The sequence below is a fragment of the Sebastes fasciatus genome, chromosome 19 (genome assembly GCF_043250625.1).
Source record: "Sebastes fasciatus isolate fSebFas1 chromosome 19, fSebFas1.pri, whole genome shotgun sequence".
NCBI lineage: Eukaryota > Metazoa > Chordata > Actinopteri > Perciformes > Sebastidae > Sebastes > Sebastes fasciatus.
Window position 1 is genome coordinate 22,537,834 of NC_133813.1, and position 12,766 is coordinate 22,550,599.

Below are 12,766 nucleotides of genomic sequence, written 5' to 3' on the forward strand. Positions count from 1 at the left end.
CTCTGTCGTACATTAGACCTACAAGATTAATAAATAAAAATGAAAACGTAAACAAAACAAAGTTATTAATTTCTATTTCTAAAAATCCACAGGGAGCCACTGGAGAGGGGCTAAAGAGCCGCATGTGGCTCCGGAGCCGCAGGTTGCTGACCCTTGTACTAGGTAGATTGGTAGGTTACCAAAGAGGAAGTTGGTATAGTCTCCAATTATTCCAATGGCTTTTTGGCTGATAAGTGTGTATACTGTAAACCGCCAAAAAAAGAAGTGGCTATACCTGCATAATACCTTCCACTACACCTGTGCTTTTCCTAAAAGTCAATTATTTTGCCCAATCAAGAGAACCAGGTGTTACTTCTGTCTTTACACACTCACAGGTGTTTTGAGTTCTTCTTCCTGATTGGGCCTCTGCTCAGGTTGAAGGGAGGCGGAGGCAGTTGGAAACAACATGAGGCCACCAGACTACTGTACTAATCATAAACTTTTGAGTTGTCCTGTCCTAATAGGTGCAGCAAATCTAACACACTACCATCTGTCAAGCACAGTCTGCACACATACAAATGGGTCAAATAAGTCAGGCTCCCTCAGCTCTTACTTCAGGCTTCCTGGGGCCATAATACAGCACATTTGTCTATAACTACACATCTTACACTGATGTCTACTGCAGATGAAATTTTAAAAAAAACAGCAGTTGAATGGTCATGTGGAGCCTCCTGGTGGTGTGAAGACACAGGACATGTCTCTGGATGTCTGCCCTGCTGCTCTTTTGTAACGGACCTGATTTTCTTCAGTTTGTGTACACTGAGCAGCACAGAGTACATGATGTTGGATAACAGTTACAGTATGCCTAGGGGCCAATAAATGCGCTTTATAGTATAGCGTTAGGTTGTAAGGCTGCATATAAATAGATTTATTATCATGTTTTACAGATGATTGCTTAATAAATGTTTGCTTTTAAATGCACCACTCTGGTTGATGCTCAGTATATTAGTGCACCCCCAGCCGTTACATCAAGCAGAACAATTATGTATCCCAGGCTTTCTGGATATTTAATGTAAAAATAGAAAAGGGGATGAGATCTGCTGTGGGACTGACGGAGCTCTGCATCGGTAAAAACACTTTACAAATACAGAAAGCAGACAAAATGATTGTTTTTGTTTGTTTTATTATCACAGAAGCACAACAGGTACCACTATGCAGGTGAACAACAAACTCAATACTACCATGAAAAAAAAAAGTTAAAAAGGAATGCTAATGAAAAAAAAAAATCCAATCATAACATCACAGCATTTTTTTCCCAACCTCCAAAACAATACTACAATATCGTCAGATATACATGGCAGAAAGAAGCAAAAGCACTTTGGATTATTCACTTTCCTTTCGCATTGTACCAAAACACTCATCGTAGGATCTTTAACTTGAAACTGAAGCACTTATGTGCAACTGCATTCATCTTTTCCCGCCACCTCTCTAGCCTAAATGGATTCACTATCCAGCTATGAAGTACCAATTATTGGGGCTGTCACTCAAAAGTAACATTTCAAAAATCCAAATACTTTCAAGAGGATGTTAGTGCTACAAAATAAAACTGGTCCCACTGAAAAGTATTTGTTATTCAATCCAGAGAGAAAGAAAATGAGACAAATTTAAAGTCATTATTTAGCCAATCAAAAGAAAGCTGGAGTACCCGAGTGTAAACCTGATGACCTTTTTATTGTACATTCAAGAAATGAAGAATCCTCCATCTTAATCTATCATAAAAGAAGAAATATCAATAAAAACAAAGACTTGACAGGAAATGGAAATTATACCAGAACTTAACTTATAGCTATGACAACGGCAATATGATTGAAAGTCCAAAAAAAACAAAGGTTCCCTCCTCTTTAGATGACAACACCGATTAATCTTCAATGAAAACAGTATAATAAAACACACAGAGATAGGTGGTGGAAACAGGAGATGCACATCTTACATATTCCCTTGAACACAAAAAGCTTGGGGGAAATGGATACTTGCATACAGAGAGCTACCGCCGAGGGTCTATCGCAGACGGTGGTTTATATGAGTAAGCTGGGACGGGATGGACAAACATACAATGGGAAGAAAAAGGGAAGTAAGCAGGGGGGGGTGGAGGGGCTGTCCAGACGGCTACTCCTCATCCGAGGAGTCCCGGTCAAAATTGTAAGCCATGAAGAATACATCGGGTCGAGGCGGGACGAGGGCATGGCCCGGTTTCACAATCTCAAAGCCCAGGAAACTGAACGTACGCACCAGTTTAGCTGCAAGAAGAAGGTAGGGATAACATGTCAAGATGCAGCACAAGCCACAACAAAGAAGCCGAAAATAATTAGGTTATCACAAAATGTGAATGAAAAGGGTATGCTGGGAGAAACAGGGCTGTTACCACGATCATCTCTGTTCTTGTAAAAGCAGACAAAAACGCTAACGACTTTCAGATGTTCCTCGGCATACTCCAAGAGCGCCGCAAAACTGGAGGGAGAACAGAGGGCAGCTTAGGTTAGAAAAAGGAAAAACAGCCTCTTAGGATACAGGCACAAAAACACAACTGACCAAATCTCATGCAAAAAAAATTGTTTTTAGATCATTTTAAAGGCTCTGCTTTGGCTTCCCCTCGGGTGAAAGTGAGACAACCCTGAATCTGTAAAATCAGGCTAAAAATTTAAATTAACATAACACTGTAAAGACGTAAAGCTTTATTCCACTTGATGTCTCTCTCACCTCTCCTTGCTGCCTTCAGGAAGAGGGTCAAGAGGTATCTCCACGTAGAGTGCGCTGCTGCTTAGGACAGCATCCCACTGTATTGTCTTGGTGACGGTAGGATGACTTTGGAAGTGGAGAATCCCAGGGCGACCATTCCCTGCTGGCTCCTCCGTTACGGTCAACTTTCGATCCTGGAAACAAAAACACTAGTAACGCGTCTGAAAATAGCAGTGGGTGTCGAGCAGAGCAACTGTGCCAACAAATAAACTGAAGGGAAAAGAAATCGAATGGTGTCACTTCTGAACTTGAATGATCGAATGAAGTAAAACTGGTGTGTCTTCCTCTGACATGTAAACAAACAGACACCGGATCAGGTGACAGGAAATGGTTTAAGCTCCTATTCTTGACACAGGATCCTCTGAAACCAGCTTTCTCTCTTTTCTGCATCCTCTGACTACATTTCAGCAATAGTACAGTGTGTGTTTCTAGACTTACTGAGTGGAGTAGCCGAGCTGAAGGAGTGTGATCCCGTGTACCATTCCCTCGCCCACCTGGGATCTTCAGAGGTGGGAGAGGGGCATCAGGAGCACCACAGAGGCCCCGAACCGCGGGTACTACTACAGTGCAGGGACAGACTGGAGGGGAGGAAAGAGAGGAGGACATAATCACAACACTGTATCACAATCCACTTATAATGAAGGTTTTCTCTAATTCAACGTGTACAATGCGTTTCTATGTGCACTTCAACCTCAAAGGCATGTCATGGGACTCTCAACGCAGACAAATACGGGCTTTGACCAACTTTGCCATTGTGTACCGAGAAGAATTGCAGCAATTTAATATCACACAGTGCAATATAGTACACACAGTATCTTCTGAGATTAAAATAATGACTTTAATTGCCCACGCAGTTGCCAACATGTGCTCACGTACCACTGAAAACTGTCTGTTTGGCTTTATTAGCAATAAAATTTAAGATTACCTAATACTGATAGCCAAAAAAAGTATTTCCAAGTTGTAAACTTTACCAAATACTGCAGCTACTATCATCTAAGTGCTCAAATCCACAACATGTGTTACACAAGCAGTCCTGGGTGCTCTTTCAAAACCACTTACAGTTTATGCTCCCCAAAACAATGGCACTGTGTTTACCAAGTTGTTAACCAAACTTTCTAAGAACGGTGCACCAACGCAGCAGGATGCGGCTGGAGGCATGCAACCACAAATATTTGCTGCTAAGAGCGCAAAACCAGACTTATATTCTTTAACTCAAACCTTTGTGTTGTTAGCTGAAACAGCCAGTGCTAGTTTAAATGTTTGCAGAGCCCCTAACATCTACCGAACGTCCACAAACTAAATATTTGTTGTGCTACAATTTACCAAACTGTTGGGTATACATAATGTGTTTTGTGCACAATGAAAATGGTACCGACAAAGCCATGCATGTGACAGATTTTCACCTTAGTAGGGTTAACAACAGGGATGCAACTAACAGTTATTTTGATTATTGATACAACTAATGGTTATTATTTATTGTGAAAAATACCCATTTAAGTTTCCTAAAGCACAGGGTGATGTCATACAATTAACTGCTTTGTCCAAACCCTGAAGATACTCTGTTTACTTTATCATAAGACTAAAAAAAACGTGAATCCTCACCACTGAGAGGCTTAAACTAGGAAATGCTTGCCATTTTTGCTTAAACAACTGATTATGAAAATTAGGGCTGCAACGAACGATTTATTTTCATTATCAATTTAACAGATTATTGCTGATCATTTGTTTTGTCTATGAAATGTCTGAAAATAGTGAAAAATGCCCATTGTAATTTCCGACAGCCTTAGATAATATTTTAAAATAACAGTCCAAAACCCAAAGATAATCAGTTTACTATAATATATGACAAAGAAAAGCATCAAATTCTCACATTTGAGAAAACCCAGTGACTATTTGCCAATTTTGCTAGAAAAATAACAAAAAAAACAATGATAAATTAATTACAATTTTGTTGCAAATTCCTTTTTTTGTGGATTGACAAATCAATTAATCGACTAAGAGCTTATTCTCTTGTTCACATACAATAATACAGTACTCCACATTAACAGCTGTTACAGTCTAAGAACTCTGAAATAAGTGTGGCTTCATTAAAATAGATGGGTTACAAATCAATATTTTTTTATGACTCTTTAGTCTAAACAGAAGTTTTAAGGCCTTCTGTAAATTAATATATTATATATATTATATAGCCACGGCTATTTGGGAATGGGACACAGACTCTGCTTTTTTAAAACTAATTAAAAAATATATTAAATTAATTTTAAAAAATGAATATCACAACAATAACCTGTCTCCATCTGGTGATGGTGAATTATTCATGCACATACCGCTGCATCGCCATGTGCGTGGCTGTGTACACTAACATCTTCCTGTCGTCACGAGGCTGCTGCGGTTAACTGTCAGCGTTGCGTAACAACCAACCTGACTCTGTTGTCAAGCTCACCAGATCAACGTGAAACGTCACTCACCTGACGACTTTACGGGCAAATATTTGACCTGGTGTCATTGTTCTCTCCCTTTCCTTTAGCTGTATCCACCAGATGTCATAAATTACCACGTCAAGTTGTCTCCTTATGTATGTTTTTATGCACCAAATATTTGGAACAAGCTCCCAGAAAACGGCAGGACCTGTTTGCTGCTGCTGCCTTTTATTAAACCAGATAATGATCTTATATACTGCACTACAGCTTTTACTCTTGTGTTATATTCTATTTTAGCTTCTATTCTAGCTTTTATTTTTACCTTGTTTTTATTTTCTAATCTTTAATGTTTTTATAACTGTTTTAATTATGTCTAAATGTTCTTAAATGTTTATGTGAGGCACTTTAAATTGCCCTGTTGCTAAAATGTGCTATACAAATAAAGCTGCCTTGCCTTATGTGACGTACGACTACGTCAACAACGTAAAAATATTGGAATGAACGTAACGTCAAATATTCGACGTTACGTTCATTCCAAGTGTGTGACCGTAAAGTGACAAGTGTTTTTCTCAAACATGAAGTCTATATTGGTTTTTAAATAAGCTAACGTGAGAGAAACTGTTGTCAGCTCACGACATCAACGTGAAACATCACTCACCTGACGACTTTACAGGCAAATATTTGACCTGGTGTCATATTTTTCTGTTTCCTTTTGCTGTATCCACCAGATGTCATAAATTATCACGTGAGCTCAGGTTAAATTGTCTCCTTATGTGACGTACGTACGCACAATTACGTCAACAACGTCAAATATTCGACGTTATGTTCATTCCAAGTTGTTTGACCGTAAACTGACAAGTGTTTTTCTTAAACATGAAGTCTCTATTTGGTCTTTAAAAAGGCTAACGTGAGAGGAATTGAAACAATCATATTTAAATAACCTTGTCAGTATATGTTCTCCGAATTAAACGGTTTAATTTAACCAGCTGGGTATTTATTAACAAGATATTTAACGTTGAAATGTTGATGCTAACTGATCAGCTAGCTGGCGGAGCTAACGACAGTGACGTACCAAAGTTCGACGAGGTTCGTAGCTAACGTTAGCTGCTAATGCTAACGTCGCCTCTCGGGCCAGTAAATGTAGCTCTTTTCAACATGACATTTTTTTAAAATAGCATTTTACCTATAGTTGTCATGACATGTAACGCTGGGACATCATTGATACAACGTATTATATATAAAACGTACATTTAAAGTGAAACACTTCCGCTTTTCTGTGTCTGCTAGCTCGGTTAGCTTAGCCACCCCTCCCCCACATCACAGCTAGCTAGGTGAGGTGTATTTTACTTACTTCCCAATCATGTCACAGATACCATTACTCAAATTCGCCATGGTACTTAAAGACTGCTGTTTTCCTTCTTTCTCGCGAGCAAAGCAATGACTGTTTAGGATCCGCTGGAGGTTGGATTTTACCATCCGGCCTCGGGTAGAGACACGACGGGCTGACTGCTCTCTGCAAGTCTCAGCTAGCTAGTGGTCGAGCGGAGAGTCAGGAGCTGCTACAAACAAACAGGAGTCAAGGCAGCCGCAGTGAGGTCACACGGTTCCGGTACGTTGTTTTCTTCCACTTCAAAATAATAATAATAATAATAATAATAATAATACATTTATTTATATAGCACTTCTCAAAAACAGATGTTACAAAGTGCTTCACAAGACAATACAAGCAGATAAATAAAGTAAAAGATATGGTAACTGCTAAAACAGAACATCACAGAACATACCAATAATAATACAAGTGGTAAAATGGTAGGACAAGTTGATAAAACAAATATATAGTATAATATAATAGTAGGATGAAAAGTGTACGTTTTTTAAAATAACAGATATCACATCGATAACAGTAGGACAATTCCCATTTCAGATATGACAAAAGTATGTTGGATTGCAAATTAGATAGATAGATAGATAGTAACTTTATTGATGCCGAGGGAAATTCAAGTTTCCAGCATCCCAGTTCCATAGTGCAAAACATGTTAGTAAAAAGGCAGTAAAAAAGTTAGTAGTACAAAGTACAAAAAAATATACCAGATATAAAAATACAAGGAGATCAAGAAAACTGTTAAAACTGAATATAGTGCAGGGTAATAGCTGTGATACACGACTATTAAAAAAAGTGAATATAGTGCAGAAGAGACTGTTAAAAATTAGTATAGTACATTATTATCTGTCCTGCAGACCGTCCTCCTTTAAATTAATACCAAATAATGTTTAAAATAATTCAACCATCATATCTATTGTAAAACAACATTTCTATTTATATGATAGATAATAAGACTTATAGGTAACATACTTTTAATTTACTGTATTTTGTATATAATATTTAATTCATGTAGTAATTTCTCTGGACTGTAGCCAAAATTCTCTTTTTTTTATTTGCATTTTTATATTTTATTTGTTCTATCGTAATGATTTATGTTGAATTATTTCTGTTAATTTCCTGTTTTTGTTGGCCTAAAAGTGGTTCAATTTTAGCATACTGAGTTCTAAAAATATTCTAGCAATCTTGTATAACATCCACCATGTATTGCAATGCTCAAAGATCCTATGGAGCAAAAGTAGAGTTTGTGTGGTTGTCTGTGGTATCACATCAATTCACAGTGAGGTGGTGTGGTTTCACCACTCAGTTGCCAATTTGGAAACAGCATACACTACAGTGTTTTGACAAAATAATTGTAACTACTTGAGTTTTCAAGCTTTCTACTGCACTTCATGGTCTTCACCAGTGGCTTGAGATTGCTTTGCGGATGAAGACTGTGAGATAAGGTTGGAAGACATACAAATAGATAGTAAGTGGACCTTGAGTTAAGGTTATTTTGTCAAGCCACAATTTCCAAGGAGCACTGCCGCCTCACAGCAAGAGGGTTGCAGGTTGAAACCTGGCTTGGGGCCCCTTCTGTGTGGAGTTTGCATGTTCTCTGTTAGCGTGGGTTTTCTCCGGGTTGTGAGCCCTGTGATAGTCTGGCGACCTGTCCAGGGTGTACCCTGCCCTCGCCCACTGTCAGCTGGGATCGGCTCCAGCCCCCCCGCGACCCTGAATAGGATAAGCGGTTACAGATAATGGATGGATGGACAAGGTCAAAGGTCAAACATTTACCTGAAGCAAAAGCTAAAGCATACTGTTTTTTCTTACTTGTCCTGATTTCTATTGACAGCACAATTAATGTTAATTAGATTTGCACATCTTTACATGAATATGCATAAGAGATAGATATCGTTGTTAAATCATAAGATGGGGCTGTTCTCAGAGTTGGTCCCTCTGCATTTCATTTAACAAAAATAATGTAACACAGAAAGGTTCAAATCAAATGGACTCTAATGGAATTTCGCTTTAATTGCTATGAAAATGAAGTGCAAACCCATACACAGTATGTTCCTGGTTAAAATAAAACCCGAGACTTTTATTTTGAAAGAGGAAGACAAAGTTACAGCTAAATCTACAATAAGCCAGCTTTATACACTCCTGCTAACAAGCTAACGCTACCCAGAGACGCTAAACGCTGAAGATGCTACTGTAACTTCACCTCAGAAAACTGACTGGCCCTGACCTATGACCACTGTTAAAACAACAATAAAAACATCAGATAATATACCGTCACTAAACTATGTTTAATGTGTATATACTACAATTCATTTTAATGACAACTGTAACTACGTGTGCTTTGCTTCCTGATTATTCCCATCAGCGGAGAAAACAAATAGCTTAGCTGTGTTAGCTTCCGTTAGCGGCTGTGTATCTACATGAAGGCGTCTAATGGAAAAGTACCGAGGACAGAGAAAAACAAAGACACTAAAGGCCTCTTATTTCCATATGATTATTGACCTCCCGTGTCATTTTGACACTTTGATTACATTTTAATTAGTGTAGTCTATGTGTTTGGGTGTTTTGCAGTGGTGGGCCTACTAATGTTAAACAATTGAGGTATTTGTACATTAATTGATTATTTCCATTGTAGGCTACTTATGCTTATACAGTACATCTCAAAGGGAAATATTCTACTTATCATTCCACTACATTTATCTGACAGCTACTAATTACGTTGCAGATTCATTTTGAAGTTTTTTTCAAACAAAGCATCTAGTTTATAAAATATTATGTATTATTGGACTACCCATCAGTAGGCCTATATATAACTGTCCAACTTAGCTTCTCCTTGACCAACTACAACATTAAAGCACTGCTTGCATGTTATTGCATCAATAAATAATAATGTAACACTTGCAGGCACCATTCTCTGTAATGAGTCAAGGACGTCAGTGAATCTTAGTTTTTGATATTTTAAGTTCATTCTGTTTCTAAGACTTCTGTACTTTACATAGGTAACATTCTGCATGTTTAAAACTTTAAAAAGGATGGTGACCGGAGAAAATTAAGTGTGCCATGATTTAAGGATAAGCTGGTTGCTGTACAACAAAAACATCTCGTCTGCTATTTCCATCTTGTCCACACGGTGGCGAAAAAGCAGCAGCAAACTGCATACCCCCTCATCATGATCTCAGTCCAGCCAATTAAATAATAAATCATGTTGATGTCTATTTATATACATCACATATATATATATATAATGTATATGTATATATACATTATATATATATATTCCCTTTTATATACATATATTATATCTTGAATTTCCCTCGGGATCAATAAAGTTACTATCTATCTATCTATCTATCTATCTATCTATCTATCTATCTATCTATCTATCTATATATATATATATATATATATATATATATATATATATATACATACATACATACATACATACCAGGACAATAATGGGTGGACAACATCTTGAAAAAGTATTTCTACAACATTAAAATGCTGCTTGATAATAATAATAATGCAACATTATAATCTATAGTACATTCTGAAAGGGACCAATCTGTCTATATGGAAGTTTCTTGTTGTTGACAGGTCCTATACTCATAATTTAACCTATCTTTCTTTTTATTATCGATTATCTATTCTGTTATCACCACTTGCAGGGCTTTCCCGTTGGATTGCATTGCTTGTACAAAAGGGGGTTCAGTGAGTTCATGTTAAAGGAACAGTTCCACATTTTGCGAAGAGTTATGAGTTATGAGATGAGAAGATAATTACCACTTTTGCTGTCTAGTTTCATATTTAGCATAGAGGCATCTATCTCTAGGCAAGAAAGCGAACATTCCCCTAAATGATGGACTATTCTTTTATGGTGTCAACAAATTAATTGCTAACTAATTATCTAGTTACTTGTTATGTCGAAGCAGGTGTTATGTCGAAGTCTGTTCCCCCATCGAATAGTGTTTCCTTCCTGTTATAAATGATGCCTCCCTAGTGTCAGGGTTCACCTATTGACAGGGTTAACGGTATTCAACACAACACCGGTGCTGTGTACATTCTGAAGCGCGCCTCTCCGCCCGCCCTCTCGTTGAAGTTTGTCCCTCAGCGCTCTCCGTCCGTCGGTCGTTCAGTGAAAAAAAAAAGCGACGCCTGAGAGCGACGCTTGCAGCTGATGTACCGCTGGCTCAAACATGGAGAGCGACACCACTATCCGGAGAATAAAACCCTTCGGGATACAGAGTTACGTAGCGCAAGATAACGACGGTTCCCGGGACCAGTGCGGGGATAACGGCTACAGCGGCGACCCGAAGAGGAAGCCCGAAGTGAGCCTGTATCTGCTGCGGGAAGGGCTGGCAGTTGCCCTGGTCTCTGTGTTTATTTTGGTGCTGTGGGGACTTGTTCATTTCTCCTTACAGCAGCTCGTCATCGGGAAGCCAACAGGAGAGTTCAACGCATTGAGAGCCAGGTGAGTTTTGTACCTGTACTCACTCTCTTTTGTCTTTATATGTGTTGGCTAACGGTAACGAAGCAGCAGAGCAACCAGCTAACCTTTCCTCTAGTTTGGCAACAGACCCGCCTAGAAACCACTACCGGGTGTCTCCTCCTCCTCCACCTATTTACCTCCAAGGTAACCTGCAGGACACACAGGTGTTTCAACGGTTTGTTACAGTTAGAAGAGATAAGACCAGGAGACAGGTACAGCAGCCTCTTAAGGATTGGTCTTTACATGATCTAGCCTCAATCAAGTCCCACTCACAATGTTGTTTGGTTACGATTGCCCAGAAGTCTTTATAGATATTTAAATCAATATCCTCCTCACAAACACTAACCATATACTTCCATGCAACACACACACACACACACACACACACACACACACACACACACACGCACACGTCTTTATTCAAGATTCAAGATTCAAGATTCAAGACTTTTATTTGCCATTTGCTCCAAAAGTACATTGGTATTCTGAGCAGTTTACCCCGAGTCAGCTTTAAGAAAAGAAAAAAGGTAGAAAAGGCACAAGGTAATTACAGTACAAAATAAGTAGCACATTCAACTCAACAAAATAAAGAAGTAAATTATTAAAATATAAAACGCCCTCAGTGTAATCAATAAATAAACTAAACTACCCTCTGCATAGGAACGATACCCCAGAATAAAAATATACAGTATATATATATATATATATGTATATGCTCCATGACCATGTTAAAAGAACTTGTAACTCTCAAAAATATTTAAAAAAAGAAATAATTAATAGATTTCAGACAATTACACAGTGGAAGGCAGCATATTGCACAGCATTACAGTCCATTCAGTTCAGGTGTACTGTGTGTCAATAATGGTATGGAGGTGAGGTGTGGGGTATTTGTGTCCCTCTTTAACGTCCTTTGCCACCAGTCTTATTTTTGATATATTTACTGTATTGTTGTTGTTGTTGTTGTTGTTATTGTATATAACTAGTCCTAATTGTTTGTTATCACTATTATGTAGTCATATATATATATTTTTTTTATATTAATCTTGTCTCTAGGTGGAGGCTTCAGATGAGCCCAGTGTTTTGTTTTTTCCTCTTCCTGCACTGTATATTATTCATTTAGTTTTTTTTTGTTATGTTGTATAGTCTTAAATTGTGCAAAAAATAAATAAATAAATAAACAAAGTCAAAATGTCCTGCTCAAAGCGCATTAAATAACCCCATATTTAATCGTATTCTATAAATGCCAAATCCAAACCTGCAAAAAGCTAAAAAAAGAGGACGTTTTGGCAGTTAAGGCAACATATGGCAAGTTTATTTGCACAACCCTTTTCATGCTCAAAGGCAGTTCAAAGTGCCTTGCATAATGTATTAACACATTATACAGGAAATGCATTATAAATACAAATTTAAAAGCACAGGAAGTTTCATTTGAGTCATTTGACTTGACACAATTTCTGTTTTTCTCTGTTTTACATCATTGCAATGTGATTGTCTTTGGATTGTGGGCCCTTTAGTGGGAGAAAACAAGCAATTTGAAGATGTCAACTTGGGAACTTTCAATGGGCATTTCTTACTATTTTTTGATAGTAATGGAAGTTATCACTTGTTGAAAGCCACTAAGGATTAGCTGTTTAATTTGATTGACAGTACAAAGTTGAATGTGACTATTTTTATTTATTGTGTAAGTTTACTTTACAACTT

At 37.9% G+C, this 12,766-nt stretch overlaps 2 protein-coding genes and 1 long non-coding RNA gene across 3 annotated transcripts in view; 2 read left to right on the plus strand and 1 right to left on the minus strand.

The window, feature by feature from the left end:
• Window positions 1-1,145: 1,145 nt before the first annotated feature.
• Window positions 1,146-6,747, minus strand: oaz1b (ornithine decarboxylase antizyme 1b). Its single transcript, XM_074616960.1, is given in 6 exon segments — window positions 1,146-2,276; window positions 2,402-2,487; window positions 2,737-2,909; window positions 3,214-3,300; window positions 3,302-3,353; window positions 6,547-6,747. Coding segments are annotated over 6 exon segments (654 nt in total). The 5' UTR covers window positions 6,672-6,747; the 3' UTR covers window positions 1,146-2,145.
• Window positions 5,634-6,199, plus strand: LOC141756914 (uncharacterized). The gene is made up of 2 exons (XR_012591550.1): window positions 5,634-5,733; window positions 6,032-6,199. It is a non-coding gene; the product is annotated as an uncharacterized LOC141756914 (long non-coding RNA).
• Window positions 6,748-10,252: 3,505 nt separating the features above from the next.
• ermp1 (endoplasmic reticulum metallopeptidase 1) overlaps window positions 10,253-12,766 on the plus strand; it is a 28,156-nt gene continuing 25,642 nt past the window's right edge. Inside the window, exon 1 of the mRNA XM_074616959.1 lies at window positions 10,253-11,047. Within this exon, the coding sequence (XP_074473060.1) occupies window positions 10,773-11,047 (275 nt within the window). The 5' untranslated portion in view covers window positions 10,253-10,772. The remainder of the gene's footprint in view (window positions 11,048-12,766) is intronic.